Below are 22,219 nucleotides of genomic sequence, written 5' to 3' on the forward strand. Positions count from 1 at the left end.
AGAATACCAATATTTAAGTCTATTCAATACGAATACAAATTTGTTTCAAATGATCTGGCATGGACGTGTTACTTTTCGTTCTTAGTTGTGGATGTATTGAGGGTAAACATTTCTTTCTCAGATTAAAGTTGCTATTTATATAGATTTAGGTATTTATTGGTTAAATGTACCAAATAGAAAATTTATAAACTACTAAAACTTTTAACTACATTATCAAGTGGTTAATTGTAAACATTGAAATAATTAGACCAATTTGATGCTCAACTAATGTCAATAAGGAGTTTATATAAATTAAATTTCAGGCAAATGTGGCATGATTCTTTTCATTGATATGTTTACATGCAGTTACAGATTATCCTAGCTTTTGTGTCTTTATAGCCAAACAAGAGGGGAGACATGAACAATCAATAGCCTGTGATCAATGAGAAATTGCTTGCTGCTCGTTTGCTCTATTTTCCTTTTGCATAGAAAGCATACATTTTGTCAGAAGAAAATTAAGAAACAAAAATGACAATGAAGAGAAAAAGAAAATAAAGGGTGATTGGAGATGTAGTGGGGGCAAGTGGCAATTTGAGGAAGGAGGTCTCAACGAGACAAAGCAAAAGGTGAAAAATCCACTAAAAATTATGATGTGATAACCCCATGAACATTGTGAAATTTTTAGTGTGTCTGGGAACAGATACCAATTATTTGATGTAGATGATGTGACGTTTCCCGACGCGGCATGAAAGTGTTTTAAAAGAAACTACCAAGATGAGAAAGGACAAGAAGATTGTTTATGACATAGGAAATGTGCACAATCATGGGAGAAAACCCACTTCTTCACTATTCTTGTCCTTTCCATCTGCAATTATGTTCAACCACTTCACCTACACTGACAATAGTTAATGTTTGTAATGCCAAAATTGAAGAAAGTATCATCTTGGATTGTGTGCCAAAGAACTAGGTCTTTTAAGAAATGTTTGGTATTTAAATTTTGTGAATAAAAACAAATTAAATTTATTTTATTAAAAATGATTGATCATATTTTTTAATAAAAATTAATCATTGATAAAATTAATATTTTATATTAATAATATGATTAAAAAATAAAACAAACTCTTGTTTAATTAATAATAATTAATGAGATCATCTTATCTATGATTAGAATTATTACCTTTCTTGTAAGCCTAACAAGTTTGTTTACTAAATAATAATCCCATTTGTGGAGAAAGGAAAATCCTATATTGTCACAAAGGTCATCAGTATTAATGAAGGAAAAACATTAAACATATGAAATTAAAAGAGTTGTTTAACATACCACAAATAAAAATGTGGTTAAATTTTTAATTGTATCTAACTGATATAATTAATATTTGTAACCAATGTTATGAAATTTGGTTCGGCTTGACCGGTTAAATTGGTTCAACCGAGATCCAATGATTTAATCGAGTCGATTTTATTATTGGATCAGTCATACAATTGATTCAGGATAATCTGATCAAATTTGACGGGTCAGGTCACTGGATCTTGATTGGATTGGTCCAATTCCGTGGGTTTTACAAAAAAATGAATTACCTCTACGATGTCTTTTTAATGTCTCATTAATATCAATTGTTATTTTGAATTTTAAAGTATGGATGCACTTTTCTTTATTAAATAATGTTAGTTATATATTTATATATAATAGATACATATATTTTAAATTTTTAATATATATCAGGTCAAATCGAACTAATTATTAATCCACCAATTAGACCATTGACCTATTGATCCAGTACCTCGATCGGATCAAGTTTCATGACAATGCCAACTAGTCATCTTAAAATATAGGATAAATTTGACAACTTCATAATACAAATTTTGAATTATAAGCCGGGTTTGGTTAATTTGGTTGGTGAAAAGCTTTGCCATTCAAGAACTCTTTATATGCAATGCTAACTAAACAGGGTTGAGTGGTTAAACAATCACACTAGAAGCAATCATGCACCTATATGGATCAACTCAGTTGTAATTTACTAGTGCGCAAATGATGATGTCTAATGCCATGCTTCTAATTGTTGAAGATAAAGGTTTACACTTCAATAATAGTATAATAATGGGAGTTCCACGAGTCGAATATTTGGTACGAGTCTTGCTGAGATTAATCATTAACTAGGATTTCGTGGGAGGTTTCAGTATGGTCTTATGGTTAGGTAATTACATTTTGGTATAATTTAGTGAGCTTTCACACCATATTGGGATATTAGTCAAGGGAAGATGACTTTTTATTATGATCTACTTGACTTTAGATCGAATACAAGATCTCAATAATAAGTAGTTAGCTAACTTTTTTGCCTTGATTTTAAAACTAAGAAAGCACCTCGTCACCTTAAACTTTATCCATGAAAAGTAGAAGTAACGTATTATTGAGTGATTATCGATCTATATTAAACAAAGCACTGAAACCAGTAGAATCAACTTTGGTTTTGACCAATTTTGACTTTTCCAAAGTATTGTAATTTGTGACTTTGAATTCGGTTTTCACACCATAATTTACCAAGTTCTAGGATAAATCAGACCCATCAAACCATCTAATCCGTTCCAAAATGGGTTACATATCTGTATATTTCATTTTTCTTAACTTGAGATATTATATGCATCTTTTTATATTTAACATAACCTTGATAAATTGACATCTAAAGCATAAGCTAAAGATTCTAAAAACATATCCCTGAATAACCACATGATCAATCTCAATATGGGTTTATTATGTTTTCCTTTGGAAGATAACAAGAGGTGTTCGACCATACCGGATTCATGTGCATAGTGCCTTCTACTTCCAATATTGGGATTGAATTACAGTCTTTTTTTATTATCATACTATAAGTATGAAGTATACAACTCAAAATCATATTAAAATCCAACTCAAAGTTTTGGGGTGACTTTGCCAACTGAACACTATTTGTTGATGAAATATACTTTGCAGTCTCTAAACTAATATTGCTTGAAAAATGTAAATTAACTATATATAATCTAAGCATTCGCCCTCTAAGCATTGTGAACTTTTCCAATGACTAATTCAAGGAATGTTTGAGCTTATTAAATTTTTTAACTAATTTTAAAGAAATAATTACTTATTTTTTATGAGTTTCTGAAATAATTAAAAAAAAGAAACTATAATTTCTCAAAATAAATGAAAAAATTATCAAATAGGAGGAATTTGTTTTTTTTTTTCCTTTTGAATGTGTACTATTAATGATCACGTTCAAAAGAATTGTTTTTTTTTTTTTGAGAGGGAAAAGAATTGTTATTCATCAAGCAACAATTTATGCAAAATATTTTGTGTTTATTTTTGTTATTACATCATTTATTATATCTTATTATTCTTTGTCTTTTCTCTCTTTTTTTCACTCCCAATTATAAATTTTGTTATACACTTTTTTCCATCTTCTGTAAATAACGTCTCTCCCAATAACACTTTTTTCTCTTTTTTATTACATAATTTATTATATCTTATTATTCGTTGTCTTTTCTCTCCCAATTATAAAATTTGTTATACACTTTTTCCATCTTCTGTAAATAACATTTCTCCCTTCAAAATATTCACTTTAGGGCGCAACCTTTCCAATTTGTCACTCAGTCCCACAGCTAGCAATTTTTTTTGTCTTGCTTAATTTGTCAAATCCCACACTTTCAATTTCCCTGCAAGTGCCTAAACTCGGTCAGATTTACAAGACTATGATAAAAGAATGTTTAACATTTTTTTAGTACTGCTTCAAATTACAAGACTCCATATTTAATTTTATTTGATAAATTTCTTCTTTAATTTGTTATAAGTAAGTGAATATGTAGTTTTTTATTATTTAATGTTAGATGGTTACGTTTATAACGTTGTTTAATTATGACATGTGTTTGAATGACCGAAGGTTATGCTTTGTTGCTTTTAATGTTATGGTTTATATTTAAATGATTTAAGAATGAATTCTAAATTTACTTATAATAATTTTTAATTGATATTTTTTATTGATTTGTTTACCTGAGGAAAGTGTAAGTAATAATTGTGGGCATAAATATATAGGTATCAAATGAGTACAAAAATAAAAATTAAAGTTATTATTCCCGCGTGAATATGATAGATACATATATTTATTCAGACTCTATTCAATATCATCCCTAATCATGTTCATCTAGTCAATGAGACTATTGGTAGTGAGTAGTAATGTTGTGATCACTAGTTTAACATTAATATGATTTATTTTTGCTTGATAAAGTATTGTTAGTAGTTTGTAAGTTGTAACTATATAATTTTTTTCAAAAAAAGTTATAATTATAATTTTGAAACATATTGCTAGTTTGATAAAGAATCTATACCAAATGATAAAAAGTGACTTAAATGTGTTTTATTTTTTAGTCTCACGATTTTACTTTTTAACTATTCATTAGCTTTAGAGTTTTCAATTTTTTTTAAAAGGTCTCTTGTTAACTTGAGAATTATTAGTTAGATAATCTAAAAATTAGATGTATACTAAAAAAATAATAGGACTTCTTTTGTTCATCTCTAAATATAAGATTTTTTTTTTAAAAATTGTTTAACCTTTTTGCAAGACTCTTTAGATTACAACTCATATTAGATTAATAATTATAATTAGCTTTGTATTTATCCTTTTTTTCATGTTTTACTTGTTATTACTTAATAATTATTGATGTAACACGAGTTGTAATATTAAAATGAGTCTTACAAGAAGATAAAAAAATAAAAAAAATCTTACATTTAAGGATGGAAGAAAGGAGTAGTATTGTCTTTTTTAGTATACATCTAATTTTTAGATTATCTTACTAAAATTTCAAAACTCTTATAACTAATTCATTTTTATGTGAAAACGTGTAAAAATTAATGTTTAAAATAACGCTTGCATTTAAATTTAATAATTTTATTACGATAAAACGAGCAATAATAGATATAGTACAGCAGGATCTTGCTAAATGCAATGAATTGGGAGGAAGTTACTTGCTTCTCCCAACTTGCTTCCTAGAGGCCATGATGCATTTGGATAATTGTTGAACACGTTACGACGCAGAAAAAAGAAAAATTAGAAACCTCATGATCCTCATCCAATAGTACCTAATTGATAGTTTTAAACTTTTAGTCCACGTCATCACCCCCACAAATTGTAATTTTGATTTGATGCTCAATTTTGAATCCTTTAAGATCTTTCAATTTAAGAAGCAATACTTCTGATAGGCTGGCAACAATGAAAAAATATTAAAAAAAGAAGAAATTATCTTGTAAAAATATAATGGATTAATCCTTTTTAGAGCCATTAGTTATTTTTTTTTAGAAAAAAAATGCACCGGTGGATTAAATTTTTAGAAGATAATTTCTTTTTAGAAAAATATAGCCACACATAATTATTTTCTTTGTTTATCTTTTCACCGTATGTTATGGATATAACATGATTAACATCTATATGAAATGTTTTTTTAATAAAATTAAAATATGCAATATCTTTAAAGTTGTATATGTTCATGGTTTCTCACATATATCTTCTTTCGGAGTTAATCAATTAATATATGCTTGAGACATGGTCTAACATAGATGTAAAAATTTATTCTAAAGAAAATTTGACCCTTTGTTTGTCATCTTACAGGAGTCTAGCTCCTTTTGTTAAAACCAATCCTCATTAGTGTAAGTCATATTTTGCTATAGGATTCCTTGATGACCACAAATAAGTTTGTGTGGGTAAGTAAAAAATTTGGCAAGAGACAAAAAAAATGTAAATGACATTTTAGACTCGGGTTGTTCTCTCTCTCTCTCTTTTTGTGAATTCTCACTCTCTTGTTAATATGTTATAGATATGAAGTGTTTTGAGTCCAAAATTTTACTGAAAGAATTCGAGTATCAGACCTTAACGTTGATTCCCCCTATTGTTTTATGCAATTGGTTTAGTACATATTTTTTTTTTGGTAACCCCGTTAGGTTTAGTACATATATAGACCATTACATAATGACCTATATTTACTAAATTAACAATTTTTAAATGGTAGGTTTTAATAGAAGAACTCGTAAAAAAATATTTCAAAAGTTTTAATTTTTAGTATTTATATTTTTTAACTACCATAGTTAGACTTTTGATTGATCTTCTACAAGATTCTGAAACATCTCTACATCTTTGATTCTTTACAATTTTACATTGAGACTAATAATTTATTTTCTTTTTTAATTACTTTTGTAGTAAACTTCTCGATACAAAACCAAGTTTTGTTCGACTATCTTTTTTCTATAGTTTCATATATAGTCTGATCCATAAGTTTTATAAACTTCTATAATTAACAAAATTTTGAATCTCTCTTTAATTTGTTCTTAAATATAGGGACTAAAATATTACTGTTACTTGTACCAAAAAAAATCTAACATTTTCTTATATCTCAAAATCTCGTTAAATAACATAGTAAGTCAAATGATATCTTATTCTACTAAATTTTTCTAAACTTCAATAAAGATTCCATTTGGCCTAACAACTCCATTTTTCCCTAAATGACAACCTTAAATAGTTGTCCCCTAAATAATAATGATATAGAATTACTATTTAATATTTATTAAGGTCAATATTAATTTGGGACAAGAGCAAGTCTGTGTTTTTGTGTTTTGTTCTAATGTTAGAAAAAACAGTGCATTTTTTTTCCTTAATTAATGTTTCCACTTGGTCTGCAGTAAAGTTCATGCTTGCCTTGAGTTTTATTCTGTTCTATATATCAGCCTCTATTCAAGAACAGCAACACTACTTGCAGCACACAGGAAAAAAGGCTAAATATATATGTCGGACTTTATTTCGGTATCCAAATTATTTGGTCTATCTTTGATTTTTAAGTAATGTGGTGGTATTTAGAAACCAGCCATATGATCTTTTAGGACTACTGAATTTGATTATGATTAAATCTTGGGCGTGGTTTTCTTTTCATTTGAGCAAATCTCTTTCCTTTCTTACTTGGTGTAATAACCCTGAAAATATTAGATGTGGAGCTACCTGAGACTGAGAGACTCGATCTGAATGGTCTGATTGTATGCGTTGTATAAGGGTTAATATTTCTCGTATTGTTATGATTTTATTTGGCTCACATATATAAATAAAAGGTATTAAAACAATATTGATGAACACTGCTCCTATTTTTATTTTTTTACTAGAGATCATACTATATTTTTCAATAAATCAAATAGGACAAATTTTAAAAGTATAAGAAATTATTTGATCATATTGTTAAATATATCAACATATATATTAAAGACTCCTTAAATATGAATGCATATATATACACATGCACATGCATACACACACTTGTGTATATATACTCTAAAAATGAATACGATGTAATCTTTTTAGATAACTTTTACTAATTTAATATTTTAGTGTGCGTAATTTTTTTAATATTCACTCCATCCTCCAGGATTAGTTTATACATTACTCCATCTCCACTGTTTATTTGCGTAAAAGATCTATTAAAATATCACACAACTTCTGTACAATTTGACAATGCAGATGATCAATATCAATAAAATTGATCAGTAAAGAATAATATTTTTGGAATATGCGAACTAGTTGTGAGGATAACAGTAACATGTACTCCATTCATTCATTCATTGAAAAGGAAAAAATAACAGTGGCATGTATGTACTTAAAAGCAAAGATCAGTGGCGGTGACACACTTTTCCTTCAAGATGTAGATCTTTCTATTGTTTTTTTTTTCTTTATTTTGGATGAGCCAAATTTTTATTAGAGATAATCTTATTTTCAAGTTAGATAAAATTATTGTAAATAATATATTTTTTTAATATTTAAGTAACTACATATCTAAAATTCAAACCTAAATACTATTGCTCATTAAGCTAGAACAATTTAGCTGGATATCTCTATTTTTTATGGTACAAAAAATGTAGGAAAGTTAAATTCCGAAAACTTATCATGATCAGAAATCCTAAGACTAAAAAATACTTATAAGAATATTTATAAATTACTCAATAACAAAATTCTTAAATTAAAATTAAAAATTAATTTTACATTCTTTTTAAATATAAGGTTTTTTTTTCTTGAAAACCAAATCAATTTTATTAGCAGTAGTTGCACACACCCCTTTTCCATTTTTCATATCATATATACGTGACTCCAACGACCCACCCCAACTTTAATTTGATAATCCCTTGTGGAGGCCCATGTCCCCTTTCTTCCCATGCTTTTTCTTTTGGTCCTCTCCCCTCGTTATTTTCAGTGCATCCCTCTCTCCTTTTCCAGATAGAGAGAGAGAGCCTGTAAAAGTCTCAGCTCTAAGCAATCTCTAGTCACTCCCTCCTTTGTCATAAAGCTACTGCCCTCAGAACAAGACAACTTCCATCCCTCCAAAATCCCACCACCCTTTTCATTATTGTATTCTTATAATGACCTGTCTTTCATCTTTCTTCCTTTTTTAACTTACCTCTTTTCTCTCTCTCTCTCTCTTGTTCCATCTACTCCATCCCCTTGTCTGTCCCCTCTTTTCCATTTATTATTTAGTGGTGTACTGATTGGGAACTTGAGTGCTTACAGGCCTTTGTTGCTTCTTGAACCTTGAGAAAGCTAGATAGGTAGGCACACACACAAGATGGAGCCTGCTAGGAATTCAAGAGCCTCACTCATATATATATATATATATAACATGGTTGGAAGAAGCAACCTAATTAAGTTCTATCTCCCAATATATATATCATTCCTTTATTTAGTATTTATATATAACCTTTCTTCTCTTATATTCATTCCTATTCTTTAGTGAGACAAATATTTAAAGCACTTAATTAGCTAGGTGTTTGGAGCTTAGATTTCTTGTGAGGCTTATTTGCTTTTTTAACTTGTTGAATTTGAATCATCTTGTGAAAAACAGACTCGATCGTTATTGAAGAAGGAAAGTAGGGTGTTTGGAATGAAGTTTGATCCGAAATCATTGTCTCAGTTTCATTCATTTAATTTTAACTTTGCTTGTTGTCAGAGAGAGAGAGATTTGTCATGATCTGAGAAGGAAAGGGGGTGTTTGGAATGAGGTTTGATCCAAGATCATCACATCATATATATATATATATATATATATATATATATATATATATATATATATATATATATATATATATATCTTCTTCAATTTCCCTTTCCTTCTTGATTTAATTACTTACCTTCATACATATACTGTTATTATTATCATCTCTTAATTCATGCATTGGATGGGACTGATCTCGGACCAGGCTTCATTCCTCACACCTAGCTTTCCTTGTAGAAGCAATCAACCACAACAAGACAAAGGTAATCCTTTTTTCCCCTCCGATCCAAAATCACATATGTGTCTATCTATCAGATCTAAATAGATAAATTCCTGCTTTCTATGTCCTTTTATGTTCTACCTAGCCAAAAAGAATTTATCCAGATATTGTGACATTCAGTTTATTTTCATTTATTATTATTATTGCTCTTTGAATGAGGATGGAGTACTTAAATTTAATGTATTTTCAATATTTAATCTTATGTATTTGTAAGGAGCTTGCAACAACAAAAGAAGAATACTTATGCATTTATGACACCGAACATTAGATCAGCTAGAATGGGATTTGTTCTAGCTAAATCTGGTCAAGTTAATTTGAGTATAATAAATCCAGTTTCGTTAAGAGTTGATGATTTGGAAAATGTTGTTATTTTTTGTCGTCTCGCATATTTGAACTGGAAGAGAGTGATCAAATCCAAGTAAGAAATAATCACTTCACTATTTATACAGCTTCTGAAAATCAGCCGCAAATTATGAACACCGAGAATCTCAATCTATAGAAACTATTAGCACACCATATTCCATGTTTTCTTAATAAGTTTCTGGCTAATACCAAATTTATTATATGTAATCCAATATTATTAGTTGATTGATACATCTCCCACGCCCAACGGCGCCGCCATCTTTGTCTTTATCACGTTGAGAGATGCTTATACCATAGCTACTACTACCTATATATTCTAAGAAACCCTAGCTAGCCAGTTTTTTGTGACTTTCTAGCACATGTTCATCTTTTGTATCAATGAAGCTCATTTTCATATGATGAATGATATCATAAAAGGTTGACATCCACTTTGCGGAATTATTGGTACGATCCTGCTGCTCAAACAAGACAAGTGAGTTTATTTCGATATTCCCTCCATCGTTCAATATTGCCCCTGCTTTTCTCCCATTAACCGTAGCCAGAGAAATTAAAAGCTTATCTTAAATAGACATGTACTCATGTACATGTTCATTTTGCCTTAATTAGATATAGATCCTGGTATCAAATTAACATCATACATACATACACACTTACTTATCTTCATACATTACTCTATGTTAACAAATAACAATTGATCCGAAGTGTTTACTAGGAGTAGGAACTAAGTTAGTTATAGTTAGAAGCATTAGTAGTATATATTTATGTATGAGGAGATATCATATACCAGAGGAAGTTAATTCATATAAAAGGAAAATAATTAAATTTAAATTGTATAATTAAATATAAATGATTAAGATTTAATATCATTTAATTACTTAAAAAATTATATGAATTTTTTTAAAAAGTCATATAATTTTTTTGCATTAAATTTCAATCTTTGATATATATTTAAACGATTTAAATTTAATTATCTCGTTGTTATATTAGATATTTTGTTATAAAATATCTATATATATATATGTTAGGACTTATTTTATTTCATTTTATTTTTGCATAGGGGTATATAGGGTACACGGAATCTCACTATCTTCACGCGCGCTCTATGTTTGTGAGAGATATTCCGATTCCTTGGAATATATCATACTAATATATATATATATATATAATATAATGTATTATAATATAATATAGTGTAGTATACTATTACATTTGTTTTATGGCAAAGGTTAGCAACTTATATGCATGCTTGATATGGATAAATTAATATTTTACTGAATTCTATGTGTTTCTTTCTTGGTATATATGAATATAACATTAGGTTGCGAAAACTTGTTCTTTAAGTGCGAGGCAAAAGCTACACCACGTGACAAAGAACTATATCGCAAAGTTATGGCGTGAAGTGAGTAAAAAACGCAAGTCACTTTTAAGATAGACCACATGAAAGTGGCACATTAAGTTTTATTTGATGTTCTACACAGTTAAATAAATTGAATAGCTTGGTAGAACTTAAAGTATTCTTCGTTTTCTACTTTTATCAACCTGTCTTTACTCTTCTTTTCTTGGTGTATGTATGGAAACATATTTTTCTTTTCTTAATTTTTCACATAACAAACTCTTGGAAATTTTGCATGCCAGAAAGAAAACGATGTGAGAATAAAATCTATCTATCGCCTTATACTATTATAAAGTACATCATCGTTATTGTCATGATGTAAATTATTGGCTTAGGTTGATACATGAATTTGGATACGAAACTAATAAGTTTTAATATAATAGCAGTATATTTTATGTCTGAGGTTCTTCCAGCATGAATATGAATTTTGTTTTATTTACTAACAAGAAAGGGCACTAAACTACGAACATAAATTAATTTTATATAAAGAATTAGTGTACATTTAGTATCACCTACGATTTTTTAAGCTTCAACTAAAATTTAAAATAGAAAATGAAAGAAGAAAATATTAAAAATTAAACAGGTTTACATACATATATATATATTATTACAAGAAAAACAAATTTTAACGTTTAGAAAAAAAATTAAAATAGTACATATTAATTTCTGTTACAAAGAGTAGCATAAATATTTAAGTCACTTTCGAGAGAAAAAAAATATACGTAACAATATTTAATAGAAAAAGTATTTTAATAGACTGGGTGAATAGGAAATTAAGTCGATATACAAGTTATGAGTCTCCACAATAAAATTCATGTTTTTCTTTCTCATAAAAGGACACCCTTATATTAATGAGCAAAAGGAGGATCCAAATCTGTTCTCCATGTCTAGCAATATGTTTAATAATTAGAAGGATAAAATATGTTTTTTTTTTATATTTTTGTTGGATCTTATTTTTAGTCCATAATTTTTTTTTATAATTTTTTTATAAAGTTCAGAGATTAAATTACACAATATAAAAGTTAAAAGATTAAAAATAAAATTCAATGAAAATATAAGGATTAAAAAGTTATGTTTTTCAATAATTAAAATCTTATATGGTAAATAAGGGTTGTAATTTGTAAAAGTTATGCTAACACTGCATATTGTTTTATTAATTTTAAATTTATATTCATATGAATTTTTTTGAAACGTCTGTGACTCCTATATAACACTGTATATAGTCCCCAAATATTATTTTTTTCCCTTACAGATTCTTTATTTTCCCTTTTATTTTAATTAATTTATAATTTCTATTATTAGAAACAAGTATACATAATTATAGGCTGTGAAAGTTACGAATATCTTGTAACATGAAGAAAGCTATAATAAAATTCTTTGCAATTTCAACTTTTACCCTTCTGAGTTTTAGGTTTTTGTTTAATATGCTTTAGTGCTTTAATATGATTTAGTACTTTAAAATTCCTATAATGCATGCTAAATTCTTTAAATTTACTCAACACCCCTACATATTACTCCACATTTCATTCTTTTAAGTTTTCCTTTTATTATTTTTTAGATAGTCGGCCTGAGATTTTTGGTGACTAGAACTAAGCGAAAAAGTGATGCCCTCAAAATTATTTGAATATTATACTTCTTGTATTTCTCTTAGAAAATCATTAATATATAATACATTCATAATCAAGAATCTTTAAAAGAAATAGATATCAAAGAAAAATTATTTAATTTATCTTCTGACAAAGATTCCAAATAGAATTTTAACAGTTTTAATTTTGAAAAACCTTTTTATTTTATTTTATAAAAATCAAGTTATGCATTTCATTCATAATAAGGGATAGAATATAATTTGGAATACAATAAAAAAGTTTGGATGCGAGCATGTAATTGGGCTGCCCTAACTAGAGAATGAGCCACGTGATTGGCTTACCTCCTAGAGAGACTAACCAATGAGTTTGTAGTAGTTAAAAGAACAACTCTACACTTTGATAAAATACAATGAAAATCTAGAGAGCCTATTGAATTGTGTCTTATCTCATCCACCACTGATTTACACTCTAGCTCGTAGGTGACATTCGCAAGGTTCATGGAATTTGTCCTCTTGAGCGCTTCTAGCAATTCCCATCTTCAGCCTCACGCGGTTCTAGTAAACCAGGAAAGATGAAGGTTCTAGCTTGTGTAAAAGTTCCATGAGTTCCACACAAACAAAGTCCCACACCAAACCTATAAATATAACAATAATATGAATAGTTATGTTTTAGAAAATAATTAAATGTCTTCATCATTGCTCCACATGTCGTGAAACAACAAAGATCCACTGTGAGATTAGAGAGAATGAGACACCAAAATTAATAGTGAGATGCCACGACTGTTCTGCGTAATGTTGTATTCAAGTGGTTTAGGATGGTACATAGGGTGGTAAGGAGATTAAAGATTGAAAGACTTGAGAGAAAGAGATATTACTCAAGGCCCTTATTTACGCTAACTGTTGAGTCATGAATCAAGATTCTTAATAATGTTGATTTCATGTAAATAAATACTAAGTTTAAAAACTATGCTGAGAGATGATAACATTGTATCTGCGTCTAAGGGATTAGACAATAACAAAACAAATGCCAAGTTCTAGAAAATATTTAAGAGTGAATTAATACTTTATGTCTATGATTCTATTTGGAGAGAATATTCCAATATCCTTCCTAGGATCCATCGAAATGAAGAGAGTGAGACAGTAATCCAGATCAACCTCTTTCTCATTGTTACACATGTGATGAGACTTGCTCTACCTACGCTAAAGATGATGTGATTACTAAAATCAACTATAGAGATGCGACTCAAGGAAGATATTAAGCAGAGTGATGTATCGACATAGAACAAACATGCATTTAGTTAATGCACCAAGATAGTCTTTACACAAGCTCAGATACAAAATAAAGTTTGATAATTATGCATGATTTTACACTGTCATTTAGTTATCAATTTTGTTTATTTATATCACTTTTATGGTAATTATTTTAAATATCAACAAAATTTTCATAATTGTGATTGAATCACAATACATAATCTTTTCTCATATAAATATTGATTATCTCTTCAAAACCCTTTTGCAGCGTTCTGGGTTCATTTTATTAGAATTTTTTTAATGTTTATTAATAAGATTCGGGATTCAAAAGTTTTTTTTAGTTTAGTTTGAATTCAAGATGTTAGAGAAGTCATGGAAGTTACACAAGGTTAACATGTCATGATAATCTTTCCCTGTATTCTAATTACACAAGGTTGACATGTCATGATGCGATAATCTTCATTGTTTTTCCTGTATTCGAATTACATAAGCTAGGTTGCCATTTACTTAATGATAACCACTTTTCATATCTTCAAATAACTTACTTGACTAGCTAATTTATGTATATAGTTCAAATTTGAAAAGAACATTTTATTATATTTTATGACGAGTATGCTTGAATTAATTGTTTGACTAAAGAATTTAAGTCAAATGTTTTTTTTATAATTGAGTGTAGACATTTTTAAATTATTTGTTAAAATATTATTATATTTATTTATTAAATAAAGAATCAATTGCCTTATATATCAAATACAAACAACTCTTCCACAGGCATGGGAGAAACTTGAGAAGAGTGTCTACGCTCTACGTTACGGTCTCATATTTCTCTTTCGTAAACATTTTTGACATAATGTTGTGTTCAATTATGTGGTTAATTTACGTCTGTATTATAAGTTCTTTTTTTATCGTATCTTTTATGCAATGCTTTTTTTTTTTTTTACGAAAAAATAATACATAGAATTTTTCATACAAAACAAGTAGTTTTGTAATTTATTAACTAACTTAACTCTTATATATTAAATTTGAGTACTTAATATTTTTTAAACTAATTTCTCTCAATGCATCACGTAATTTTTTTTTCCTACTTGAACTTGAAGCATATCACATTTTTCATTTTATCATTTTTTAAAATATAGTAAATCTCACTATTTTTGTTATTGGTATAATTGTTTTATCTGCAAATTTAATTTTTTATATAACATATCAAATTAATAATCAGTATATATATATATATATATATATATTCAAATTTTCTTAATTTTTTCTGAATAAATTTACTTAACTTCTAATGTCTTATTTCTTTAATTTATTACTATTCAATTAATTAAAATCTTTAAATTATTATTCGCTTTTGAATCTTGAAAATACGGCAGCATTAAAACTTGACAGGGGGAAAACGCTGTCGTCCTTGATAGTTCTACCCTCATCAAACCTAAATAGTGTAGATCAAACCAAAAATAAATAAATAAATAAAATCTTCAATTTTAATTATAAGAACATCTCTTGTTGAATTTTTCTTCTTTTTAAAATACATAATTTTATCATTATTTAATATTGATAATATATAAATTTATATTTTAAAATTTATTTTAATTTAAAAATATTATATAATGAATAAGAAATTTACCAAATATATATTTAGTTATTTGATCTTCCACGTGATCGTCACTATCTTGCTCACTCCTAGGCCAACAACAATCCAACATGGGCTTATATTCTAGACAAAGTGTGCAATTATCCACCGAAAACTCAGACAAAGAATTATGGGTCTAGACTCTAGCCTAATCCTCTTCCTGGACTCAAGTTCTTATGACTCTTATCTTATGTGGCAATTTAATTAGGCTGAAATTTTTCTGTTACTTTTTTTTTTATATTCTGGTGAAAAGTATGGATCAATTTTATTGATCAATAATAATTCGTTGGAGAACTTGTAGGCTAATGTTTCCTCCAAATTATGTTTTTTATTTTTAAGAAAATCTAGTTTAATATCACGTATACCAATGATTTATGAGCTTAGCTGGTTTTGTTTTGTTTCTTTTATTTTTTCCAAAGCAGAGAAAAAAAAACGTGCGTTCTGTAAACACGTATATAAGAAAAGTCATGGAAGTTACATAAGGTTGACATGTCATGATAATCTTTCCACATATTCAAATTATTTTACATAAGATTCCCATGTACAAAATTGTATAAAATGATTATCTTTCCATGCATGTCTTCAAATAACTTGTTGAACTATCTTATCTATGCATTGTAAATTGTAATGGTTTCTATCTATGCATTGTAAATTGTAATGGTTTCTATCAAAATTCTTTATTGTAATTTTAAGGTAAAAATTGAAAAAATTTACCGTTTGTAAAATTAGAGCTTTAAAAACAGTTTAATGTGATATTCGGGCCGTCAAAACACAGTTGGTCATATTTCGGACTAACACCTCTGCAGGTTATAAGTTGTGTGGGCCAATTAGCTCTCAAACATTTTTACTTGTTTTCCTAAAATGTAATAAAAATTTAATGTTTAAAAAAGTTTAGTCATAAAATTTAAGAAATGCAGTCATAAAATAATTTAAGAAATTTGCACAATAGATTTCAATCAATAATATAGTAATAATAAGGAAAATAATTTCATTGTCAAACAAGCTTCAATTCTTCAAAGTTGAAAATTACAATCAGATATCGAGTTATGGGCTTGCACAATATCAGGTGGAGAGCTAGATCCAGCACAGCTAACCCGAGCATGAAAAAAAAGAAGTAATCATCATGTGATCGAATTATTTAAGTTGATCCATCAAGTTATCATCAAATTGAGTGGGATGGTGTATATTAACGATGAGTTTTCGTTGAAAACTTTTACCGATCATATATTTAGGAATTTTTTCTGTCAATCAAGTTTTTTTTTTTCCAATTCACAATACTTAAACTTAACCTCTTGCTTAATGGAAAATTAGAATCAAATTCTATATATTTTAAAATTTGTCAAAAAATATCAATGTTTTTATGGAAGCTAAAAAATAATAAAATATATTTAAATAAAAAAAATTGTGGGGGTAATTACTCACCTGTTAAGGTGGATTCGCTACTGAGTGGAAATGTATAATTTTACAATATCTTACGCAAAAAGTACTATTCTTTATGCATGCACAAATTATCTTTAAAAATTTCAAAACTATATTCATGAATCATGAATTGACCACGTGAGTTCTCCAGCCTAATAAGTTTTAACCGATTCCGTAACAAGAAAGTCGTCCTTTTCACCGTTTAATACGATAAAATATTATTTAGTATTTTTGCATAACCATAGAATAATTTTGTTATCTTTCGTGTATATTATAGTTTACCTATAAAACACGCAACAACATAAACAATTCCCTATAAATATGTTTTGTGTTGGCCGGCCTATTATATATTTAATATTTGTGTTATTTTAATAATACAAGTGTTTGCTGACACTAGCCAGTGCCTCCTGACAAAGTTGTTGCTTCAAGGTAACATGCTGAAATTCATCCTCCTCTTTTTCTGTTTTATTTTTTTATTTGTTAACGACTAATATGTGTTGTCTGATTGATCATATTTAATAAAATTCTCTCCTTTTAATCAGTTTTTTTTTTTTTTTTTTTCATTTCGAATTTGTGACTATAGAGACGAGTTCATTGTCACATTTAGTGACCATACCTAAGAAGGGCTTGTTGGTCCCATATGGAGTATTTGTTGGAAGATTTCTTTATGTATACGTTAATAGTAATGATCCAGTTTCTATACCTGTGCCACAAATTCCTCTTTCCATGCTTTCACAATAAATGTCTTTTCAGTGATGGTTGTTGCTTCATTTTATGCAGTGACATCTTGGACAAGCTTCCCTGTCCACATAGACTCAAGGTATGAATAATGAATAAGATGATACAGCTTAGATAATTAGTTTTATAATGTTTCTCTGTAAGCCTCGGACTATGAGTCTCAAAGCAATGCATTGCTGAGATTGTGTTCTTCATTATTGAAGGGTTAATGTGGTGCATTTGAATTATGTGCAAAATGGAGCAAGTTATTATGGACATTGACTTTTGCGTATTGTGTTGAATTTGTTTTTCAGTGCCTAGTGGAGGTGTGAAGGAAATGGCTAAAATCTCCATTTTGTTGGTGGGGCTTTGGGTACTAGGAAGCTCGACAGGGTTGTTGGATGCAGAATACATGAAATACAAAGACCCTAAACAGTCGATTGACACACGCGTTGAGGATCTTGTTAGCAGGATGACTCTTGAGGAGAAAATTGGCCAAATGTTGCAGATTGAACGAAAATATGCATCTGCTGATTTGGTTAAGAAGTATTTTATTGGTAACCATAAGACTTTTTTTTTCCTTTCTCCTTTTTTCTATTGTGTATTCATTCAATTGGTCAATAATGAAAAAAAAAATTGTTTGTCTTTTGAGTAGGGAGTGTAATGAGTGAGGGAGGGAGTGTTCCAGCTCCACAGGCTTCTGCTGAAACCTGGATTGACATGGTGAATGAATTTCAGAAGGGTGCTGTATCAACCAGGCTTGGAATTCCAATGTTTTATGGGATTGATGCTGTTCATGGCCACAACACTATTTACAAAGCAACTATTTTTCCTCACAATATTGGTCTTGGAGCCACCAGGTATATTGATGTCAATCATGTTTGTCTCACACCCTTAAAGGGGTGTGAAATAGGTGAAAGGGAGAGAAAATTTGATAGATGTGAAAAATAAAATGGAAGAATAAAAATAGAAAGAGAGAAGAGATGTAAAATTAATATAGGACTATAAGAGAAAGTGAGTGCGAAAAAAATCAAAATCCCATTGACATTAGAGGCACTCATATGCCTTAGCTTTTCTTAAAACAAAATGTAGACCTATTCCTGATTATGTTATTTAAGCCATGATGTGAAACAATTCAGACATTAGTCATCACAGATTGTAAAGTAACTCGGACATGCATAAGTTAGTATTGGACTTGCACGGCCTAATTCGGCCTAATGTAGAAACTGAATATAATTGTTTTGTCTGGTTTATACCCAAAAACCTGCTTTCCTCTGGTATGTTATTGTCATAATTTTTTTAATAGATGGACAGTTTAGATATGTAAGTCATTCAGGATTTTTCCTTAGCACAAATATTCTATTCTTATTGTAATTAACACATTTCATGTTATAGAGATAATAATGGATATTCTTATTTTGCTGGTTAGGGACCCTGAACTAGTTAAGAGGATTGGAGCTGCAACTGCCCTTGAAATTAGAGCAACAGGAATTCAATATACTTATGCACCTTGTATTGCAGTGAGTAATTACAACCAAATTTTTATGATCTCAACTAATAGAGATCATTAAGCGCAGGCTTATACTTTTTCTAGGTATGTAGAGATCCAAGATGGGGTCGCTGTTACGAAAGCTACAGTGAAGATCCTAAACTAGTTCAAGCTATGACTGAAATCATACCAGGATTGCAAGGGGAAATCCCTGACAATTTACCAAAGGGTGTCCCTTTTATCACTGGAAAGTAAGTATAACTTAATTTTGAGATTGTTGTTTCAGTATAAGTTAGTTTTAAACCTTGGTAGTTGATATTCTTGCTCTTAATTCTGTTGAATTGTTAAACGGTCCAAAGAAAAGAAAAGTGTTATTCTTTTAGTCATTGGTTTTGCTTGAAGTGACTTGCACCTAAATGGTTTTGGGCAAGGTTTTAAATAACAGTTTGCAAACGTGATTGCAGTTGCGACGTCAAGGTTTTTGGAGTCTTCATGACCACATCACGATCGCAATTGCAGCCACATTGGCTTCATTTATTTGCAATTTCCCCACAATATAAAAATTGGAACAAAACTAACACCACTGTGACTACAAATTTCTCCATATCCCAATGCTGTACCTGTTCTAACATGGAACTTCAACCTTTAGAAACAAAGTTGCTATGCTTCAGAACAAGAATATGTAAATTTGATTGTCTTTTTTGCTCCTATTATTCATTTTTGTTTCATTCCTTATTTTTACACAAGCCTCTAGGATGCAATAGGCCAAAGGGTTAAAATGGAATAGACAGTTTTTCCCTAAAGCAAAGGATGAAAGACTTTGTACCTAAATGAATATGCTGCTTAGGTTTGGCCGTGCCATGCTATTGATTTTGAGTTATCCTATTGATTTTGGTTCTGTTAGTATTTTGTTTCTGAAATACTCATGTTGTGGGACAGAGAAAAAGTTCTTGCTTGTGCTAAGCACTATGTGGGTGATGGTGGAACAATCAATGGGATTGATGAGAACAACACTGTTATAGATAGAGATGGATTGATGAGAATTCACATGCCAGGCTACTTCAACTCAATCAGCAAGGGTGTGGCATCCATTATGGTCTCTTACTCCAGTTGGAACGGGGAAAAAATGCATGCTAACCAGGACCTTATTACTGGCTACCTCAAGAATACTCTCCATTTCAAGGTAAAATAATTTGTTTGTTGAATATAATCTTTATCATTCTATGGACACAATTTAAAATAACCCCTTAACTTTTCCTGGATTACACCAGGGCTTTGTTATTTCAGATTTTGAGGGTATTGATAGGATCACCTCACCACCTCATGCAAACTTCACTTATTCAATTGAAGCAGGAGTTTCTGCTGGCATTGACATGGTAATTTAGGCAAAAAGTACCTGAATTGATGTATATATAGTTCCAATAAGGACAATTTTAATATTGTTACACACTTTGCTTGGTTTTTCAGTTCATGAATCCAAAGCTTTACATAGAATTCATAGAAGATTTAACAATGTTGGTGAAAAACAAGTTCATTCCTATGAGTCGGATTGATGATGCGGTGAGAAGAATTTTGTGGGTTAAGTTCATGATGGGTATTTTTGAGACCCCTTTTGCTGATTACAGTTTGGTCAGATATTTGGGGATCCAGGTTAGCTAATTTCAGTATTTTGTGTTCCTTAACTATTTCCTTTAACTTCCCTTAGTTCACAATTAGGTATAGGGATCACCCTGTGACTCTTCAATGTTTCCCAAAATTCTTAACAGAAACATAGACAATTGGCAAGGGAAGCTGTAAGGAAATCAATGGTCCTTCTGAAAAATGGTGAATCTGCTGACAAGCCTTTATTGCCACTTCCTAAAAAGGTGCCTAAAATACTTGTGGCTGGAAGCCATGCTGATAATTTAGGATATCAGTGTGGTGGCTGGACCATAAAATGGCAAGGAGTTAGTGGAAACAATCTTCTCAAAGGTAAATATTTTTTTTTCTTTTCTAATTATATCTCAATATCAGTATCAATTATATATTTTACACCACAACTTGTTTCTTATAAATAAGACGAGAGGTAATATATTGCAACTTTATTTTCTTATTATTCTTGTGAACCTTTGTATTCCCAGGGACTACAATTCTCGCTGCTGTTAAAAACACTGTTGATCCTGATACCACAGTGGTCTACAAGGACAACCCTGATGCAGAATTTGTAAAATCCAACGGATTTTCCTATGCTATAGTTGTAGTAGGAGAGCATCCGTATGCTGAAATGCATGGTGATAACATGAACTTGACAATCCCAGACCATGGTCCTGAGACCATAACAAATGTCTGTGGAGCAATAAAATGTGTGGTTATCATTATTTCTGGCCGTCCTGTCGTTATTGAACCATATGTTGGTTCAATAGATGCACTAGTTGCTGCATGGCTTCCAGGTAGTGAAGGCCAAGGTGTTGCTGATGTTTTATTTGGTGACTATGGTTTCACAGGAAAGCTTCCAAGGACATGGTTCAAAACTGTTGATCAACTCCCAATGAATGTTGAAGATCCTCACTATGATCCTCTCTTCCCATTTGGGTTTGGTCTTTCTACCAAACCAACTAAGGGCTTTTATTCTGAGTAGTTATCATCTTCATCTCTCTCTCTCTCTCTCTCTATATATATATATATTTAATGTACAAATGAAAACAATAAAATAGTGAGGTTGCAAACATATTTTTTATGTTTGGGATTTTTTTTCTTCCTTCAGCTAAAATTGTTTCCGTTCTCTTTTTTATTCTTAAATATATTTTTCATATTTATAATATATTATCTTTTTAATTTATTATCTAAAAATATTTTTTTTATTTTATTATCTGATATTTTTTAATTTTTATTTTTGATACCTATTCTTAATTGTGATTCGTTAACTGATAACGTGTTGTATTATTGATTAAGTGATGATATGATTAGTTAATAAATGATTTATATCATCACTTAATAAATTTAAACTAATAATAGGTATCAAAAGAAGTAAACTCTGAATGTTAGAGATAATAAAATATTTTTTAAATAGTAAACTCAAAAAGTATATTGAT

General features: G+C 29.4%; 1 protein-coding gene and 1 long non-coding RNA gene across 6 annotated transcripts; both read left to right on the forward strand.

Moving 5' to 3' along the window:
* Positions 1–8,153: 8,153 nt before the first annotated feature.
* LOC114389703 lies at positions 8,154–10,937 on the forward strand. Its single transcript, XR_003661798.1, has 2 exons — positions 8,154–10,133; positions 10,719–10,937. It is a non-coding gene; the product is annotated as an uncharacterized LOC114389703 (long non-coding RNA).
* Positions 10,938–17,308: 6,371 nt separating this feature from the next.
* On the forward strand, positions 17,309–21,864 carry LOC114389097 (beta-glucosidase BoGH3B-like). 5 transcript variants are annotated; one of them, XM_028349689.1, is made up of 12 exons: positions 17,353–17,371; positions 17,526–17,624; positions 17,723–17,762; positions 17,974–18,216; positions 18,315–18,519; positions 19,089–19,179; positions 19,254–19,399; positions 20,088–20,331; positions 20,420–20,524; positions 20,616–20,798; positions 20,915–21,119; positions 21,269–21,864. In XM_028349689.1, exons 4-12 carry the CDS (start codon positions 17,997–17,999, stop codon positions 21,763–21,765), a joined length of 1,896 nt encoding a protein of 631 aa, XP_028205490.1. In that variant the 5' UTR covers positions 17,353–17,371; positions 17,526–17,624; positions 17,723–17,762; positions 17,974–17,996; the 3' UTR covers positions 21,766–21,864. The 5 variants fall into 5 exon arrangements, with proteins under 5 accessions (XP_028205492.1, XP_028205490.1, XP_028205491.1 ...); XM_028349691.1 differs by lacking the exon at positions 17,526–17,624 and having other exon boundaries at positions 17,309–17,371; XM_028349690.1 differs by lacking the exon at positions 17,353–17,371 and having other exon boundaries at positions 17,508–17,624.
* The last annotated feature ends 355 nt before the right edge of the window (positions 21,865–22,219 follow it).

Source organism: Glycine soja, chromosome 16 (genome assembly GCF_004193775.1).
Source record: "Glycine soja cultivar W05 chromosome 16, ASM419377v2, whole genome shotgun sequence".
Classification (NCBI taxonomy): Eukaryota; Viridiplantae; Streptophyta; class Magnoliopsida; order Fabales; family Fabaceae; genus Glycine; species Glycine soja.